Source organism: Macaca thibetana, chromosome 1 (assembly GCF_024542745.1).
Source record: "Macaca thibetana thibetana isolate TM-01 chromosome 1, ASM2454274v1, whole genome shotgun sequence".
NCBI lineage: Eukaryota > Metazoa > Chordata > Mammalia > Primates > Cercopithecidae > Macaca > Macaca thibetana.
The window spans coordinates 30,644,545-30,663,209 of NC_065578.1; the positions used below are offsets into that span (position 1 = coordinate 30,644,545).

Consider the following 18,665-nt stretch of genomic DNA (forward strand, 5'->3'; position numbering starts at 1 on the left):
GCTCTCTCCTCTCTCTCTTTAGTGCTTGATACACTTTCTCCCTATCACAAAAGTTGTGTCTGTTGACCTAACTGGGAGAAGGGGATTTCAGCCCCTTTTTTATCCACAAAAAACTGGAGACTTTGAGAAGCTGTCACTTGCCTAAGGTCACACCCCTAGCAAGTGTGCGGCTGAGGACGAGAAGCCTGCTGGATGGAATTCAGCATGAGGAGAGGTCTGGAACATTCTCCTGGAAAGGCAAGCAGCTTGGACAATGGCATGGAGTCTGCTCAGGCCAGGAGAGGCCAGCCTGGCCACACAGGGCGTTCCCATAGCTCCTTCATGTGGGCTCCTCCACCTTCACACTTGGGACTTGAAGCTCCCTGAGGACCTGGCCCATGTCTTTCATTCTGCCCTGGGGCTCCCTGGGACAGGCAGGAATCCTGGCTGTCCAGCTCTGCGGGGCAATAGAGACTGGCTGTGTGGACTTGGGTGAGTCCCCGCCCGCTTTGGACGTTGGTGCACTCTCCTATCAGTGAATCCCAAACTGGAACTAGAATTTCTCCAGGGATCCGCAAAGATAGAAGAGGATACAGTTCACTGGGCTATTTTTAACATTAACAAAAGCCCAAGACAAATTACACATTTGCCTACCACCTGGCATGGAACAGACTGGCTGAAAGGTAGCATGCCTTTGATTTAGGCTGCAATTAGATTATCTGGTAAAATTCTAGCAGGTTCATGTGGAGTAGAAGCTGACGACTACACAGGTCTTTGATGACTAAAAATGAGAAAATGCACTTATGATTACTTAATCCGTGCAATTTGTTCAATAGACACGTCTTTTAAAACACGGGAGCCACTGGGGGAATAGTACAAAGGGAAGGTCTTTCCAATTACACTGGAAGTAGTTGCTGGTCTGGATCTGTGCTGTCTGATACCGTAGTCCATAGCCACATGGGGCTATTTAAATTTAAATTAATTAAAATTAAATGTCACTTAAAATTGAGTTCCTCAGTCACACTAGCTGCATTTCAGGTGCGCTCAACAGCCACCTGTGGTTGTGCCGAACACAGCGTTTCCATCCTCATAGACAGTTGTACTGGGCAGCACCGGTTCACATGTCCCTAATGACTAGGGATGGGCTTTGAGTCAGACAGGCCTAGGTTGAAGTCCGTGGCTCTGCCTCCTCACCCTCTGACCTTCAATTTCCTGATCTATGAAGTGAGTTCCCTTACAGGGCTGATGTGAGGATGACATGAATTTCTGTGTTTAGAGCTTAGCACAGGACCTCAGCATGATCACTGCTCAAAAAATGGTGGTGAACATTATTGTATTATTCAAGCATTCCCTTAAAGGAGTGAGGTCTTCCTTGTCTGAGGCTGGGCTGAGGCCTCTCTCCTCCCATGCCCTGTGCTGCTGGGATGGGCAGGGTCAGCTCCATGCCCTCTTCCCAGCAGAAACATCCTTGGTTCCAGCAACACCACCAGAATGGAGCACAGAGAAGACTTACTGGAGGCCCAGAGACACTGGTCCCAGGAGGTCCCACGGGTCCGGTGGCTCCTTTCACCCCTGGAGATCCCTGTGTAAGAGAGGGTACAAAGGTTGCAGGGGCAGAATTGGAAGCCAGCTACAACCCAGCAGGTAAGACACATCCCAACAGGTCTTAGGCAGCCCTCTGATAGGCAGCACTTGGCCCCTGTGTCCCCTGTGCCTGCTGCTGGGACACTCTGGAATACTGCAGGCCCAATGCCCATGGAGGCAGAAGCTCACCTGGGCACCCTTCTCTCCAGTGGGGCCAGGTGGTCCCCGAGGTCCCGGAAGTCCCTGCAGATGGAAGCACAGTTAGTTAACCCATATCCTAGAATGGCCCTCTCGCCTGCTATCCTCCTCCAGGACTCAGGCAGACGTACCTGAATGCCAGGCAAACCCGGGGCTCCAGGCTCCCCCTGCAAGTCAGAAAGGGCAGATTAGCACACAGCAGCCACAGCCAACCTGTTCCTCTGGCCCTGCCACACCGGCAGACCTGGTCTGGGTGGGGCATCTACCAGCCCAAATTCAGAAGAGCTCCCCAAGGAGACCCTGAGGGTCAGAGAGGCTGGGGTCAAAGGCAAGTCCCTGACAGAAGCAACAGCAGGCCAGGGTTATGGCCTGACTCCTGGTCCCAGAACTAAGTCCTGTGCATCTGGGGGCAGGCAGAGCCCTGCAGTTTGGGAGTGGATGGAATTAGGTAGTTGGCTAATAGAAGTGTTGAGGGGACAGGCAAAGGCAAGGCTAGAGACTCACCTGGGGTCCCTGGACTCCCCTTCCTGGAGGCCCTGGCTCTCCCTGAAGAGGCAGAAGGACAGTCCCTGGCTCGAGGTTCCCCAGTCACCCTTCACCCTTCTCCCCAGCCCCTTCTCCCCCAGCCTCTCCCTGCCCTGCACCCTGCCTCCATTTCCCACTCCAGGCCCACTGCCCCCATGGATCGGTCTATCCCACCCCTTGCCCTCACGTAGCTGCAGCCCAGGGCCCCAAGACTCACACATACCTGCATGCCCTTCAGACCTGGGGGCCCTTGAACTCCTGGTAGACCGGGTTGGCCCTAAAAGGCACAAGGTGGCCCATGGAGTCCCTGCAGGGGAAAGGGGGACAGGAGGGAGAGGAGGCAAAGCCCAGGCAGGGAAGGGCCAGAGGGCAGGCAACTCACAGGTTTACCAGGTCGGCCCACGCCTTCGGGACCCGGTTCTCCTTTGGGGCCGGGCTGCCCAGGCCGTCCTGCCACATCAGTCACTGTCCCCTGCAGGCTGGGGCAGGCAGTGCAGCCATCACCCTGGTCAAAGATGGGTACAGCCTGGAGCCCATGAGCCAGTGCTGGCACCCAGGCCAGGATACCCTGCACCCCTCTGAACACTCTGCCCCTTGAATGCTCCCACCTCAGCCTGGGAAATCAAAACAGGCCCCTGACACTTCTAGCAGAGGAGAAGCCCCGAGGAGCCTCCACTCAGTGACTCTGACAGCCGTTAAGGCCCCAGCTGGCCCTGCAGTCCTTCCCTCACTGGTGCGCCACCTGATTTTTTTATGCAGCAAACTCCCCTGACCCCAACCACCCCGCCTGACTAACCTTTTCTCCTTTTGGCCCCGCAGGGCCTCGAACTCCAGGCTCTCCTGACAGTCCTGGCCGCCCTGTGGTTCCCGGCGTTCCAGGGTCTCCGGGATTCCCAGCATCACCCTGTAAGGAGCGGAGTTCAAGGAAGGCAAGGCTGACTCACGGTCCTTTGCTGGGGCTGAGGGTTCAGGGCTAGGGAAGGAGGAAAAGGAGGCAAGGAGGGGATCTGAGAGGATGCTGTGCCCACCCCCATGCCCACAGAGGCCCTCTCACCTTCTGCCCCTTCAGTCCACGCTCTCCAGCCTTGCCCTGAAGAGAAAGAATTTCCAGCACCCGCTCACTCATACCAGACACCCTGAAGTGCCTGGCACCACATCAGTTTGGGGCATACAACAGTAAATAAACAAAACCAAATCTCTGCTTTCGTGCTAGTGAAGCATTATTGCCCAGGGTCAGAGGAGAGATTTGTGCCAGACTCCTTGCCTGGGTGACATGGGCAAATTAGCTCATCTATCTCTGTACCTCAGTTTCTTCAGCTGTCAAATGGGGATGATAAAAATAGTATAGGCTTCTGCCCTATAAGGATCCTGTGAGGTTAGACAAGCGAATATGTCGTGTGCAGCAGTGCCTGGCACATAGTGTCCACTGTGGCAGTGCTGGCCATTACTATGAAAGCAGTAACAGTGATAATAACCACAGTGGTAACTGCCATTTCCCCAGTGCCCATGGTGTGCTGCTAAGCACTTCACACATGCCATTACTAGGCTTTACTCTGTGCAAGAAACAGAGGTGGAGAGAAGTGACTTGCTCAAGTCAAAGACTTAGTAAGAGGCAAAGCTAAGATTGGAACCCAGGTCTCTCTGGTCCTAGGATGGCGCTCTTTCTGCCCACTCTGACATACTCTGTCCCAGGATAAAGGGCAGAGACCTGTGAGGGCAGCTCCTTCTGGAGACAGAGGCTCTGACCCCGCCACACCCTCCCCACTACCCCCAACTGCCCAGGGAGTCAAGAGACCCAGGCAGGACCCCTCCCCTGTCCTAAGCCCTGCCTGCATCCCCCTCCAGAGGCCCCTGCCTATATCCCACCTCACCTGTTTTCCTGGCAAGCCAAAGCCTGGAGGCCCAGGTTCCCCCTTCTCTCCGGATGGGCCAGGCAAGGCCACCACACGGACATCCCCATCCTGAAGGTTGGACAGGGCTGGACACGGCTCACAGGGCTCCCCCTGCCAGGCAAGGACATTGGGTTAGGGGGTCCTCCAGGCCCTAGTGCATTTGAGCCAGGTTTGGAATCTAGGGCTGGGGAATGTCACTGGGTCTGACACTGCACCTCTGCTGGGTGAGGGGTTATCTCAGGAAAGATGAAGGGAGAACAGGAAAGAAACAAAGGTGGAGCTGAGTGATCAGGGGTCTCGTGCTTTGCCAAGGAGTCAGACTCTGCCTAACAGACAGCAAGGAGCCCCAGAGGGTTTGAAGTCGAGCAAGACGAGTGTCTGTCTAGGAAGCTCACCCAGGCTGCAGCACAGAGAATGTCCCCAGACTCACCTTCGCCCCTTTGATGCCTACTGGTCCCACTGGTCCTGGTGGCCCCTGCATGTTAAGACGCTCCAGGTAATGCCCAGCAGCTGCCGGGGCCATGCCTGTCAGCCCCTCCCACCTTGTCCTCTCCCAAGCTGTTGCCATCCCAAACATACTTACTGGACTGCCAGCTGGCCCTGCCTCCCCGAAGTTACCCTGAGAGAAAGCACAAAAGCCATGATTGAAGAGGGGATGCAGTCTAGGTGCCAGAGCAATTGCAAACCCAAAACTATAAAAGCAGCCCCTTTGGATGTCCAGACTACCCTCTCACGTCCAGAGAGGAAGAGGGCTTTCTCCAAGGTCCCCAAGGGAGTCTGTGACCAGCCAGGGGCTAGAAGCCCTATTTCTGCTCCCAGCCTCACCTCATGGAATCCAGTCCACCCTCAGCCCTGGCTCAGAACACAAAAATCATGAATGCATTTTTCCAACAGCCTTTCATTGGACACCTTTATACACGGAGCACTGGGCTGAGGCAGTGGGTAGACAGCAGTGAGCAGCACAAACAGTAATGCCTGTTGAGCTTGCACATGCAGAACTTTCTAAATCATTTTAAACAATGGTGAGTACTATGAAGGAAATCAACAAGGTGATGAGACAGAGTAAGTGGAGGTGGTCAGAGAGGTGTTAACCCTGATTATTACCAGAAGAATGAGAATAAGGTCATCCAATGAAAGGATAGGGGGAGGGTAGAAAGGAAAAACATTCTAGATGTTTCTAGTGGGAACCACAAGTACAAAATCTGACAGGTGGGAGTAGTCCAGACATATTCCATAATGGAAAGAAGGTTCACATGGCTGAAGCACGGTAAACCAGAAGAGAAGGGGAAGAAGTGGATGAATGTGGGAAGGATGGGGGCTGGGGCATCCGGGGTCCTGTGAGGCACAGCAGAGCTATGGTAGAAAGTAAGTCACAGAGGGACTGTAAGGAGGGAAATACTGATTCTTCTACAAAGCCACATTAAACTACTGGATGAAGGCCAGGCACGATGGCTCACACCTGTAATCCCAGCACTTTGGGAGGCCAAGGAGGGTAGATCACTTGAGGTCAGGAGTTTGAGACCAGCGTGGCCAACATGGCAAAACCCCGTCTCTACGAAAACTACAAAAATTAGCTGAGTGTGGTGGTGCACGGCTGTAATCCCAGCAAATCGGGAGGCTGAGGCAGGAGAATCGCTTGAACCTGGGAGACGAAGGTTGCAGTGAGCAGAGATCATGCCACTGCACTCCAGCCTGGGCAACAGAGTGAGACTCCATCTCAAAAAAAAACTACCAGATGAAAACTGGACTGCTGCAGGGCTGCAGTGGCCACGGGCAGGCCCGAGGAGGTTCCACCATGCAGGAGAGAGGCCATGGGAACGCAGATTACCATGGCAGTGGTGGGCATGGAGAGAAGTGGAGGAGTGAGAGAACCCTCATGGGCAGAACTGTCAGGGCTCGCTGGGGGGCTAGAGGCAGGAGGGGACAGTGTCAGGAGTGGAGGACCTGAGGACGACCGTAAGGCTGGGCTTTGAGGGGCTGGCTGTGAGCTGATGACTGAGATGGAGAAGCTGGGAAGAGGCGGCAGGCGGGGTGGGGGTGCAAAGGCCCCACATGCGATGTGACACGTGGGCTTCCCCTGTTAGGGTTGAGTCTGCACACATACTTCAGTGTTTCTCACACTTGAACATTCGTACACCCACAGAACCCCTCATTTGGGTAAAACTGCATTAGAAGTTCAAGCCTGCCGTTTGTCTCCAATGCAATCATAAATAGATACGTTAACACAGGCACTGAAATTGACCCAGCGGCATAATGAAGATTACGGTCTCTGGAGCCAGGCTTCCTGGGCTCAATCCCAGCTCTGCATCCAATCACCTGTGTAACTTTGGGCAATTTACTTGGCCTTTCTGTGCCTCTGTTTCCTCATCTGTGAAACGGGAATAAGGGAGCACCTACCCCATAAAAACTGGGAGGACAAAACAAGTGAACACACTTACAAGATTTGGAATAGTGCCCGGCACATAATAAGCAATAAAGAAGTGTTATATATTGTCAATATTATAAAGTAATCTTGAATGTGCTTAATAGTTTTAGAATATCATCACACCTACACTAAGGAATTATCTTACAGAACATGAGGGCTCTCAGAAATACATTCTTTGACTCCAGTCTGCAAAGCACTAGTAAATTAATTTTACTGTGAATTTACCGTCTGAATCTCTTGTTTATATTACCCTTATTCCCCGCCCGCGCCGCTCCTCCCCTGCCTCCCTGCCTAGAAACCCCAGTGTCCCTGACATCTAACCCAGGTCTCACCTTCTCTCCTTTCAGCCCTGGCAACCCAGCTTTCCCCTGAAAAACAACCAAGACAGAGTCTCAACATCTCCCCACTCCCACCTCTCCAAGGCTCCCCGGGTCCCAGTGTCCAACCGGAAAGGGAAACATAAGATAGGAATTGTGTCCTTCAGGTAGCTGGACAGTTTCTTCAGTTAGACAACTGAAGCCAGAGGTGCTAAGAGGAAGTTCCAGGGCAAGGAGCCTGGGGCAGCACAGGGACGGAGGGAGGGACGAGGAGACAGGCCTGGGACACCTGCCTCTTCCGCTCCCTCCTGATCCCTGCCCTGAGACTTGGGATCTGAAAAGCCAAGGAGATCACCAGTATGGCAAGGATGGGCTGAACTGGGCTGGACTGGGAGAAAGTAGTCACTCACCGGAAGGCCAGGCAGACCAAAGCCAGGGGAGCCCACATCTCCACTGGCCCCTGTGGAGGATGCAAGATGCTGGGCCCCTACAACCGAGCTGCAGGACAAGCAGGACTCCCCCTGTGTAAAGAAGAGGAAGGATCAGAAATACTCCCAGGTAGGCAGAGGAGGGCAATCAGGAGAGCGGGGTTCCCTCACCTTCTCTCCTTTGATGCCTTGGATGCCAGGGTCTCCCTGCAGGGAAAAAAAAGGTTTATGGGCTGAGACAGGGCACGATGGGGCACCCCCAAACTCCCTGGCAATATGCGAGGACAGCAATGTCACACACGCAAACCATCCAAACACCTAGGGGTCCCATAGGGTTCAAGGCCAGCACCCCAGAGGCAGGGTTCATCAACCCACATAACAAGCAGGAGCATGGCGCGGGAGGGAATGAGGCCAGGTTAAGTTACCCCAGTGGAAAGTTCCCGCACGTACCCTGTCGCCTTTTTGTCCGACAGTTTTCGGGTGGTCCTGAAAGAAGGGGTCTGTGAGAGAGGGGGCTCACCCAGTCCTGCTCACTCCTTTCCTCCACCCCCAAAACACACCCAATCCTAGGACACAGCCTCACTCACAATAAGGGTGGACTCCCTCCCAGCTTGCCCAAAAGGCATCCTAGAGTCTCCTGGAAAGTCCTGGGAGGTTGCCATGGAGACCTGAGGTGGCACTCTAGCCCAGCCCTGAGCTCTGTGGTTCAGACCCCTTAATACCATAAGAGCCTAGACTCTCTGCCCATAATCTCTCTGTAGCCATGAGAAGTACACAGTCCCTCTGCCCAACTCCTCTCTATGATCATGCCCCCAGGTTTCTTTGTGTGCTGGGGGAGGTCCCTCAGTGGTCACCCTGGGCACTCACCCTGGCTGATACAGGATCACCAGGCTCCCCTTTGGGCCCTGGCTTTCCAGGGAGTCCGACAAAGCTCTGGAACCCTTCAGGCAGTGTTGGGCACACTTCACAGGGGTCACCCTAGCAGAACGGAAAGGCAATAAGTGGACAGGGTGGGGCTGAGGCCCCGGGGAAGGCAAGGGGCCTCTTGCACATACCAGCCTTAGACGTTGGGTCTGCCAGAGCCCCACCCCCAACATCAAAGTGGACAGCAGGAATGCCGCTGGGGCTTCCTGTTCAACTGACTCATTCATTCACCACAAGATTCCAGGGCGGCACAGAACTACATCCTCGCTGTAAGCCTTGAAACATGACTGTGTCCCACTGACAGACATGGAAACTTGGGCTAAGAGACAAGCTAATTGACTCAGACCTTTCTTAACCATGTGTGTGGTGGAGGCAGGGTTTGAACCCAGCTCACCCCCAAGCCAGGTTCTTTATGTACTCATTGCACATGGACATCAGAGGAAGAAAGGGTGGGGGGCCCCTGAGGAAGGTCCAGCACCCCTAGGCCTAGGGCCCTTGATGGTCACTGTCGTTTGCAGAGAGGGGGGTCCCATTCCCACCCCGATCTGGGCAGCCAGGCCTGGGACTCACCTTCTCTCCCTTCACACCTGGTTTCCCCTGTTAGAAAAGAGGCAATGGGCATCAGTGCCAGGGCAGAGGGCTGGTGTGCCAACTGAGGGCTGGAGGACCTAGCCCCTCCCTCCAGAGGCCTTGGAAGAGCAACCCTCCCCAACTGGATTGAAGTCACTCACAGGTTTCCCACCAGGGCCTTCCTTTCCTGGGATCCCAGAGCTGCCCTGTGGTCAGAAGAAAGGATAAGGGGGTTGCCTCCTGGCCAATGCGACCTCGGTGCATTCCCCTTTCCCCACCCGTGCCCCTCTGTGATGGCAGAACATTCTTTGCCAAATCTCCCCATCGCCATTTGTCCCATTTGGTCGGTTCCTGTTGCCTGCCCTCCATGTCTAACCCACGTCATTTCAAAGGAAGAGAGAAAATGAGGCGTCTGTGTGCCCCTTCACTGTGCACAGGTTAGGAGGTGATCCGCGCGACCCCAGGGAAACCACAGCATCACAGACAGAAATTTCCAGAGCTTTCTGCACATCCAGGCACAAGGCCCTAAAATGAGCTCGGGCCCTCCAGCAAAGTCCACTTTGGTCTTTACAACACTTAGAGCTGCCCATCCCTATACCTGGAACACAGGCTAAGGTTTCAACCTCAATGAGCACCGGGATGGGGACAGGACACTCCCCGCCAAGGGGCCTGGCCAAGCCGAGCCCAGCCTCCTCCTCCAAAGGCCCGGCCTCCTCCCTGGGACTTGTTTCCCCTGTGGGAAGCTGCCCCGGCCCCTTCTCCTGTCTCCTCCTGTCAAGCATGGAGCTCCCCACGTGACTGCATTCCCATCTATGCTTACCTTGTCTCCCTTAGGGCCTGGTGGACCACCTGGATCCCCCTGAGGGCAGAAACAGAGTCAAGTGGAAGTTTCCAGGGACCTCTCACCACAGCGAGATCTTCTACCCTCACCCTCTCCTCCAGCCAGGACTCCTGGGACAGAGCCTTATCTTCCCCGCTTCTTTCCCTGGCCAGAGTGGGAGAGGGGTCTCTGAGAAAAACACAGCAGCAGGAGAAGCAAGGAGGTACTCACCGGGGTCCCAGGCAGTCCTATCCCAGGGGGTCCAGGGAGGCCAGGGGGTCCGGGCTCTCCTGCCAGCCCCTCAGGCCCAACAAAGCCAGGGTCTCCCTGGCACAGACATAAGGTGGGCATCAGAGACCTGCTACCCCAGCCCTGCCACCTCATCTCCACCCCACAAACATCCACAACTCACCTTCTGCCCTTTGGGCCCAATGACACAGATTTCTCCTGGCCGGCCCTGTCGGGGGATAAGGGGGGAGGGTGTACAAACAGCCCTGAGGCTGGCTATCATGCACGCTAATCATGTGAGATTACGGGATCAGGCTGTCATTAGTTTTTGGGCTATGAGTGTTAGCAGTACTATGTTTAGTGAGTATTATGTTTCAGTGTACCCACTGGGAGAGGTGAATGCCCACCTGTCCCACCCTCCCCGCCCCTCCCCCAAACCAGAGCCCACCCTGGTGCCCTGAGGTCAGCACATTGTCAACCTTAGGGTGTTAGAGGTTCGGGGCTCTGAGGCTGGGAGTAAGGAGGCCTGGGCTCAGGTCCTTTTCTGGCCCTGCTTGTGCCTCCTGGGGCACAGCCCCTCCCCACCCTGTGTGAGCAAGGGGAGGAGGCTGGATTCCGAAGGTTAAATCCCAGCATTCTCAGACCCCGTGCTGGGGGTTGTGGTGGGGAAGGGGGTCCCAGGCACCTACGTCCCGGCCTGGCTTTCCCGGCACACCCTTGAGGCCTCCGTCGCCCTTCTCGCCTTTCTGGCCCTGGGGAAGGAAGAAGCACAGTGACCAGGATGAGGGAAAGGCCTGGGACAGCTGGGCAGCTCCATCTGGGGGAGGGACAACTGCCTTCTAGACCCCTGGTCTCTGTCTCCCCTGAGAGTGAATGGCTTCAATCACCACGGGAGGGTAGACAACAGGAAGAACTTCCAGACCAGCCAGGCCACTCACTGGGGGAATCTGTGGCATTTCCCTCCAGGTCGGTTGGGTATTTGGACAAGGCAGGATGACTAGGGCGGGGGAGGAGGGTCCTGCCAGCTCTGTGCCCACTGACATCCTCTCCTAAGAGAACCCCAATTCCTCCTTGCTCATGGCTGTAGAGCCTGCAGACCTCCCTAGAACCCGCCCCTCCAAATCCAGGCTTGTTACCTTCTCGCCTGTTGAGCCTGGGAGTCCTGAGGGTCCCTGAGATGAGGAGGGGAGACAAAAGAAGGGAGGGAAGGAAGGGAGGGTAAGGCTGGACCCTGGACCCAGCACCCCTGCCCTATCCCTGATCCCACACTCACCAGAGCTCCTGACTGCCCCTTCTCTCCCTTTGGGCCTTCTGCACACTGAACAGGGGAACATGGTGTTGAGCGGGGGCACAGGGTCACCTGATGGGCTGCCAAGCCCACAGCCCCTCCCCAGGGGCTGGCCCCATATTGGCCCTGAAGCAGGCATCACCTCCAAGTCTTACCTGAAGTGGGGCATCCGGGGAGATTCGAACACAGTCATTGCCCTGAGGGTAGGCAACAAGGGATCAGGGGTGGGAACTCTGGGGAAGTCCCCTAGACGTGTTGTGAGGAGGATCGGCCTGGGAACCCCATAGTCCTAAGTATCCCTAGAAAAGAGGGGCTTCCACACCTGAACCCCTAGAAAGACCCTGGCCCTCACCCCACTCCCCTGATCTGGGCCAGGCTGCAGGCTTTCTGCTGGGATGATGAGATGATGGCTCACATCCCACCTCACCCCAGGACACAGCTGGCAAAGGTTCTGCCACGGGCAGGGCTGAGACACTTACCCGTGCTCCCTTCTCTCCCTTGGAGCCTGGTGGACCAGGCAGGCCCCGCTCACCTTTCCCTCCCTGAGAGTGAAACCAGAATGGAAGCTAGGACCAGAGGGGCACATGGGAGCCTCGAGGAAGCTCTCCCCACCCCTGTCCCCCTCCACCCATCCCCCACACATGGGTACAAAAATACGCACACATGTGAGCAGTGTCCTGCCCCGCCCCTCCCCCCACCACACACAAGCATGTGGATTCCACACCCATTCATCCACATGCTCTCCTACCCCAAGAGACTATATATGGCAAATCTACAGTCTCAAGGGGGGTATCCCATCCCCCACACCCGTACCCAAGCACATCAGCTCACACACAGCACAGCTGGAGGCGTATGGACACACACACACGCACAGTGGCAGAAACCCACGCTGGCTGAGTGTCAGGCTGCCGGACTTCAAACCCTGTACTTGCTAGCATGTCACTCAGAGCAGGTCATGTCACCTTTCTGAGCCTCAGTTTCTTCATCAATAAAACGGTATTGACCAGCACATACAAGCCTAATTCACAGTTGCATAGCTTCCCTCCCCGTCACTCACAAGCTCTGTGGCCTCGTTAGGCCCACAGGTACACGGGTTCAACTCCAGCCTTTGTGTGCCATACATATGCAAACATGTGTCCCAAAGATGCATGTAGCCACACCCATACACAATCATTCTAACACATCTAGTCAGACATATGTGGGCACAGCTGGGCCTCAGTTTCCCCTGAAGTAAAATGATAGCACCCACGCTGCAGGCTGAGTATTGAGAGGGTTCAGAAGGGTAACAAATGTGCACAGCTCTGGCCCAGGGCCTGGTGCACAGAAGGGTCTCAGAAAAGGGCAGCTCTTAGCATCTTTGTACACACACAACTCCCTGCTTTCTCTACCACGCATACACCTAATCACCCTACACACATACAGGCTTAGGTGGCCCTGATAGAAACACACAGCCACAGGGTCACATGCTGTGGGAATGGCTGGGGTTGCCAAAGAGGACAGGAATGTCCTGTTCTCCATTAGGACTCACCTTGGGGCCAGAGGGAGCAAGTGTCACCTGAAGGGACAGAGGAGAGGGCATCACACTTCCAGTAGAGAGAGAAAACCAGGGGCCCAGAGAAGTCAAGCAATTTAGACAGGGTCACACAGCATGATAGCAGGACCAGCAGCCTGTATCCCAGTCCCTGCTCTGCCTCCCAGGCAAACTAGCGAGCGGACTCCATTTCCTCAGCCTGTAACATTTGCAGAGAGTCTAACCTACCTCCTCTAACCTGCCTGGCTTTGGTTAGCTCTGCCTCCCAGTTGCTGGGATAACATGGCTGCTTGGTTTCCATGGTAACCCCTGCACATCTGGGGACCATCAGCCTTACCAGATTTGGTGGGGGACTGGATTGAAAGAGGGGGTGGGGAGCAGAGGAGGTACTCCTGATATCCCTCAAAGTCAGGGGGCCTTGGAGCTGAGGGGAGCCAGGGTTGTGCCCTTGGTGGACCAATGTGGGAGGTCAACTCAGAATGTTAGACCACAGAAAAATGGTGACTCTTGCTGCCTATTGAAGAGGCACAGTTGGGTGCCAGGTGGCCTCACACTGAGCCCCTCTCCTTGCCCTTCTGGACCCCCAGAGGAAGGCTGGACCAGGGCCAGCTAGAAAGGGATAGCAGGCCCCGAACCAATGCTGTGGGAGCCCTTGCCGCGTGCTGAGCCAGCTCTTCCCCTTCTCTAGGCCTCTAGGAGAACGCAGGAAGCCTCCACCAGAGCAAGGGGAGACCTTGTGGGGAGTGCAAAGCTGGAATCAGCAACCAAGGCCCTGGTCCTGCCAGCCACCACCCCAGTCCTGCCGGCCACCACCCCCTGCCCAGGCCCTGAACCCGAACACACTGCAGATGACAAGGCAGGTCACCGGCTTTCTTCTACACAGCCCTGGCTTGGTGGGGATGGCAGTGGGGGTCAAGTCCGGCTCTGGGAGATGGGCAGGGAGTGAGAATGAAAGTGTACAAAGACCCCCTTGTCCTCACCCAGGAGGCTGCCAAGCCAGCTCTAGGCAACGTCCACTCCCGGCTCTTGCCCGCTCCACCCTGCACACCCTCCATTCACTCACATTGCTGTCCTGGGCACCATGGACACAGGGTGGACACTGAAAGGGAAAAGCAGGCCAAGAGGTCAATTCTGAGCCCCTGGAGTGAGCCCTCCCCACCTCCATCACCATCAGGCCCACAGAACATCACACATGTCTTGAGTGGAATCTGAGGGGACCCTGAAAATACGAATCCTATAAAACAAGCCTCACCCCTCATTTCCCACCCACCCAGCCCCACAGTCGTTTTTCAGAAGGGGAAACTGAGGCCCAGAGAGGAATAGCAATACACTCTAGGTCACACAGCATGCTGGGGCAGAGTATGGCCCAGAATCCAAGGGCACCGTGACTGAAGGCTGGGCTCTCCCCATGATGCCTGTGGCCCTTTGCTGCCAACTCAGCAGGAGTGTCCTCCAGGGCTACCTACCCCCCAACCCAAGGAGAGGCAGTGGGCAGACAGGGCCCAGCATCAGGCCCCCAAGGAATGCCAGGAGCTGTGTAGTCAGCCAGCACCCCTATGCTGAGGCTCCGTGCCCAAAGCCTGGTCCAAAGGGTTCACGCTGGCACCTCCCCTGCTGCCAGTCCCTTGGGAGGCTTACCTCATCGGCTGCTGTCTCCCGATGGACCTGAGGGAAGGGTGGGGGGCGTGGGAATGGGCAGGGAGCTCAGGAGGCCGAGCACTGTTTCCAACACCCCTACCCCCAAACCAACAGGAGTGGGCACTCTATAGAGTGCCAGGCACTGCATCTGTCTCACCCCCATCCGTCCTTCTTGATCAGAGCTGGCACCTACATGTCCTAAGCTCTGTCCAGGAGGTGGGAAAGGTGGGAGGAGAGTGGGAGTGGAGCACCTTATCCCTGGGGTTTACAGGGGCACAGAGGGCAGACTGATGGCATGTGGGGTCCTCCACACCCCACCTCTACCTTTGCTCCCCTTTCTGCCTTCTGGTTGATTCTTCCCGTTAGCTGGGCATCCACCTGGGCAGACAGAGCGAAGAGAAATCCTTGAGGAGGGGGAAGTTCTGGGGCCCATGCTGGAAAGGGGTACCCAGGCAGGGGGCATGGACCCCAGGTATGCCCTCAGCCTGGCATCTGGCACCTCCTGGGGCATCGAGGGCCCGCTCAGGCCCCTGCGGCTGCCCCAACAGGTCCCCTTCCTTCTCCCCCACCCACCCATGTGATGTCAGAGCAAACAGGACCATGCATCAATGGCATCCTGTGTTCCTGCAGCCCAAGGCTGGGCAGGATGCCCAGGCGGGCAGGGAGACTGCCAGCCAGGGGGTGGGGCTAAGGGAGGAACCAGGTTTCCGTGCCACCTCTAAAGAACCTGAGAGTGGGCAGGGCAGCTGGCCACGGTGCTGGGTGTAAAACCAGTCTGGCACTGGCTGGCCCTGGGCCCAGGAGATTGAGCCATCCCTGTGGGGAAGCAGTATGACCTGACCTCTGATCCCAGGTACCTCTGTCCTGGAGAAACTGCCTTTGAGGGACAAGCTTAGTCCTGCCCTCATCAGAAGAGTCTGGATGGCATCCATGAGGGTCTAGGCAGTGCCAGAGGTAGATGGTACCACTCTCAACACCCATAGGTAGGTGGGCACAGGGCCACCCAGTGGTGGCCAGTGGGCTGTCTCTGCCTCCTTGAATCATTTAGGGGTGGTGTACAAATAGGGAGGGCTTCCAGTGCCCCTCCTGCCATGGGCCCATGGCCAACTGACCCTGGTGGCAGACGTCAGTCAGCTCAGGGGAGGGGTATCTCACGTATACCTGCCTGTGCTGGCATCTTCCTGTCCTGCCCACCCACCTGGCTGTTTTGAGGTTCCTCCAGGCAGAAACAGCGGGTGTAGACCTTGCCTTCAGACTGTGGATTGATCTCAATGAGCTCATTGCTCTGGGTATCCCGGCGGGCCTTGGAGGTCTCTGGGGGGCACTGTTCAGTGGAAGAGCAGGGGTAGGGTCAGTACAGGAGCAAACTCCTCCTAAGACCTCCAGGCATCACCTTCCAGACCCTCATCTCCAGCACAGTGTGTCCCTGGGCAGTCCAAGGGCCGAGCCACTCACCCCTGCCGGTAAAATCTCACAGCAGCCCTCCTCCAGCACGAGCTCCGGGTCACAGTAGATGTGCACCTGCTGAAGGTCAAACTGCAGGGGACACGTACATCAATTTCACTTCATTTTATCAAATAGCTCTGTGTCCTGGCCCCCCAGGAGGCACAGAGATGTCTCCGCCCCAGGATGTGACCTCAGGGTGTTTCCAGGCTGGCCTGGGAGACATCAAAAATAGAGCTGTCACCAAAGGCAGAACAAAACTGCGCGCACAGGAGCGAGGGAGAGGAGGCCCAGAGGAACAAAAGAGGAGGAGGTTCCATTCATGCTGGGCTTTGAAGGGCTGGTAGCTACTCAGCAGATGAGTATGCAAGGAAAGGCATTCCAGGTGGAGGTAACAGTGTAGGCAAAGGCACAGCAGTGTGAAAGTACTCGGTGAGCTGGTTGGCTAGGATGGAATTGATCAGAGCAGAGCTGCATGGAGAGAGGTAAAGGAAGACAATGCTGCAGACACTTATAAGGACCAGATCATGAAGGACCTTGAATGCCGGGTGAATATGTTTACGCTGCATTTGGAGGGCAACAGGAAAGCAGGGGAAGATTCTAAGCAGAAGGACTTGCTCCAATACAGATTCCAGGAAGCTCACTCAGGTTCCCAGAAGGCAGGAACAGAGGTCAGGGCCTGACCTAGCACTTACCGAGACAGGCTTGCCCTGCTCAGCGTCCAAGCCTAGAAATACATGGCCCACAGGCCTCAGGGGTCGCCGGGGCCCCAGAGGCTGGGAGGAGGCTGAGCTGCAGTCCACGTGCACAGAGGCCACACGTCCAGCCACACTCAGCATCAGCTTGTGCCAACGCAGGTCGAAGAGCTGGGGCACTGGGAAGATGCAGGACACAAAGTCGCCATCCTGGCCCTGGGCCCTGAGCTCCAGGCTCCGCTCTTGGTTGTTGACTTCCAGGGAAATCTGGGTAGAATTTGGAAGGGGAAAGGACAGAGATTCAGAGCTCCAGAGTCAGCACAGGCACATTCAGGGACCTCGAGTTCATTTCACAGGAGGGGAAACTGAGGCCCAGGAAGAGAAGAAAGCTGGCTGGGGTCAAGGAGCTATACATCCTGAAAGAATGAGGCAGGTATTGTTGGGCTGGGGGCAGGCTTGAGGGTAGGCACAGGATGAAGCAGGGAGATTCCAGAAATCACAAGCCGGGATGAAAGCTGGGCTGGCCTGGTACTACCCAATGCCCTAAGAAGCAATCAGGGCACGGGGGAAGTTCACCTGTGGATACCCATCTGCATCGGTCACTTGAAACAGATACCACGTCTTCTGGTGGGTGTGTTTCTTCAGCAGTAGTGTCAGCACCAGGGCAAACTCCTCCGGGAGGCCCCGAGGGAATACTCGTCTGGAGATGGAGCAGGGAGGGTGCCCCGAGGCTCCAGTGAGGACCCAACTGCTGCCCACCGTGGGCCCTCAGGACTGCTGAGCCTACCCAAGACATCCACAGGCACACACCTTCCATCATATATATTCATTCACTCTCCACACCTTTACTGAGTGCCTTCCGTGAGCTAGGTGTGGGTCTGGCTGCTGGGAATAACAGTGGTGAAGGCCGGGCACGGTGGCTCACACCTGTAATCCCAGCACTGTGGGAGGCCGAGGCGGGCGGATCACTTGAGGCCAAGAGTTGGAGACCAGCCTGGGCAACATGGTGAAACCCCATCTCTACTAAAAATACAAAAATTAGGCAGGTGTAGTGGCAGGCTCCTGTAATCCCAGTTACTTGGGAGGCTGAGGCAGGAGAATCGCTTGAACCCAGGAGGTGGAGGTTATGGTGAGCCAAGATCATGCCACTGCACTCCAGCCTGGGCAACAGAGCAAGACTTGGTCTCAAAAAAAAATACACAGTTGTGAAAATACAGAGGCAGTGCTTGCCTTCATGGAGCCTTCAAGTCTGATGGGGGCAGGGAAGCCATGAGCAAAGAACCCCCAGAATGACTATTTCGCTATTGCATTGCAATTTGAATAAGTACTTCCAATGAACCCAGAATACTCTGGGTGAATAACTGAGCCTAGGGTGGAAGGAGAGATGCTGAAAAAAAGATGGAAAGGGTTCAGCATGACTAGAGCAGCAAGAGATAAAAAAGAGCCTTTTGAGAGCTGAGGTTGAAGAGGCAAGCAGGGGCCAGACCACCCAGGGGCTTGTGGGAGTTTGGACTTCACACACATGGTGCACACACTCACATGCATGTGCGCGCGCACACACACACACGCACATGACTCTTGCCAGGTTCCCGCCCACATCCTGTGTTCTCACAGTGCCCATAGGATGCAGACATGTTCCCACCCACTGCTGGCCAGAGACAAGGGAAGGACAGAAGATAGGTCTGCCAGGTACCGCCTCTCAGCACACCCCGCAAGCCCAGGGGTGGAGACCAGGTTGACTCCTGGCAGGGGGTGGGATGAAATGACCCACAGAGAGGCCCCTGGGTTTAAGCCCCACATCCAGAGTTGCTGAGGAGTGTGGCTGAGGTCAGTGTTGATTCTCAGTGGTCGCATGGATGCCTTTACCGCGTAGGCTGGGTCACGGAGGCCGCCCCCAGGCGCAGGATGAGAGGCCCCTTGGGGTTGCGGATCTTCTTGATGGCAGACATCTTCATGAGGCTGAGTCGACGGATGAGGTTGAAGCCTTTGGGGGAGACATCAGGTGAAGAGCTCAGCTGAGCAGGCGGAGCGGGGTACAGATCACTCCCAGAGGAAGGTCGTGGGGACGGCGGGATGAGATGGATGGGCGCTCACCAGTCACATTGGCTGGCAGGCTACTACTGTGTTCCAATTTGAGTCCTTCCTGCTGTGAAGGTGGGCAATGTGCACCTGGAAGAGAA

The 18,665-nt window shown here is 56.0% G+C and overlaps 1 protein-coding gene across 5 annotated transcripts in view; it reads right to left on the minus strand.

The window, feature by feature from the left end:
• Positions 1 to 18,665, minus strand: part of COL16A1 (collagen type XVI alpha 1 chain) — a 51,737-nt gene that overhangs the window by 28,954 nt on the left and 4,118 nt on the right. For all 5 annotated transcript variants that reach the window (XM_050794323.1, XM_050794292.1, XM_050794282.1 and 2 more), the window contains 36 exons: positions 18,580 to 18,654; positions 18,352 to 18,469; positions 17,062 to 17,185; positions 16,486 to 16,752; positions 15,803 to 15,883; positions 15,546 to 15,671; positions 14,672 to 14,725; positions 14,348 to 14,374; positions 13,773 to 13,808; positions 12,707 to 12,733; positions 11,658 to 11,720; positions 11,334 to 11,375; positions 11,164 to 11,208; positions 11,027 to 11,062; positions 10,580 to 10,642; positions 10,075 to 10,119; positions 9,894 to 9,989; positions 9,663 to 9,701; positions 9,004 to 9,048; positions 8,843 to 8,869; positions 8,216 to 8,326; positions 7,799 to 7,834; positions 7,520 to 7,555; positions 7,331 to 7,441; positions 6,936 to 6,971; positions 4,762 to 4,797; positions 4,609 to 4,653; positions 4,158 to 4,289; positions 3,341 to 3,376; positions 3,083 to 3,190; positions 2,669 to 2,791; positions 2,510 to 2,563; positions 2,266 to 2,307; positions 1,893 to 1,928; positions 1,753 to 1,806; positions 1,493 to 1,561 (listed from right to left, as the gene is read on the minus strand). In XM_050794323.1, coding sequence (XP_050650280.1) covers positions 1,493 to 1,561; positions 1,753 to 1,806; positions 1,893 to 1,928; positions 2,266 to 2,307; positions 2,510 to 2,563; positions 2,669 to 2,791; positions 3,083 to 3,190; positions 3,341 to 3,376; positions 4,158 to 4,289; positions 4,609 to 4,653; positions 4,762 to 4,797; positions 6,936 to 6,971; positions 7,331 to 7,441; positions 7,520 to 7,555; positions 7,799 to 7,834; positions 8,216 to 8,326; positions 8,843 to 8,869; positions 9,004 to 9,048; positions 9,663 to 9,701; positions 9,894 to 9,989; positions 10,075 to 10,119; positions 10,580 to 10,642; positions 11,027 to 11,062; positions 11,164 to 11,208; positions 11,334 to 11,375; positions 11,658 to 11,720; positions 12,707 to 12,733; positions 13,773 to 13,808; positions 14,348 to 14,374; positions 14,672 to 14,725; positions 15,546 to 15,671; positions 15,803 to 15,883; positions 16,486 to 16,752; positions 17,062 to 17,185; positions 18,352 to 18,440 — 2,397 coding nt within the window. In that variant the 5' untranslated portion in view covers positions 18,441 to 18,469; positions 18,580 to 18,654. The remainder of the gene's footprint in view (positions 1 to 1,492; positions 1,562 to 1,752; positions 1,807 to 1,892; positions 1,929 to 2,265; positions 2,308 to 2,509; positions 2,564 to 2,668; positions 2,792 to 3,082; positions 3,191 to 3,340; positions 3,377 to 4,157; positions 4,290 to 4,608; positions 4,654 to 4,761; positions 4,798 to 6,935; positions 6,972 to 7,330; positions 7,442 to 7,519; positions 7,556 to 7,798; positions 7,835 to 8,215; positions 8,327 to 8,842; positions 8,870 to 9,003; positions 9,049 to 9,662; positions 9,702 to 9,893; positions 9,990 to 10,074; positions 10,120 to 10,579; positions 10,643 to 11,026; positions 11,063 to 11,163; positions 11,209 to 11,333; positions 11,376 to 11,657; positions 11,721 to 12,706; positions 12,734 to 13,772; positions 13,809 to 14,347; positions 14,375 to 14,671; positions 14,726 to 15,545; positions 15,672 to 15,802; positions 15,884 to 16,485; positions 16,753 to 17,061; positions 17,186 to 18,351; positions 18,470 to 18,579; positions 18,655 to 18,665) is intronic.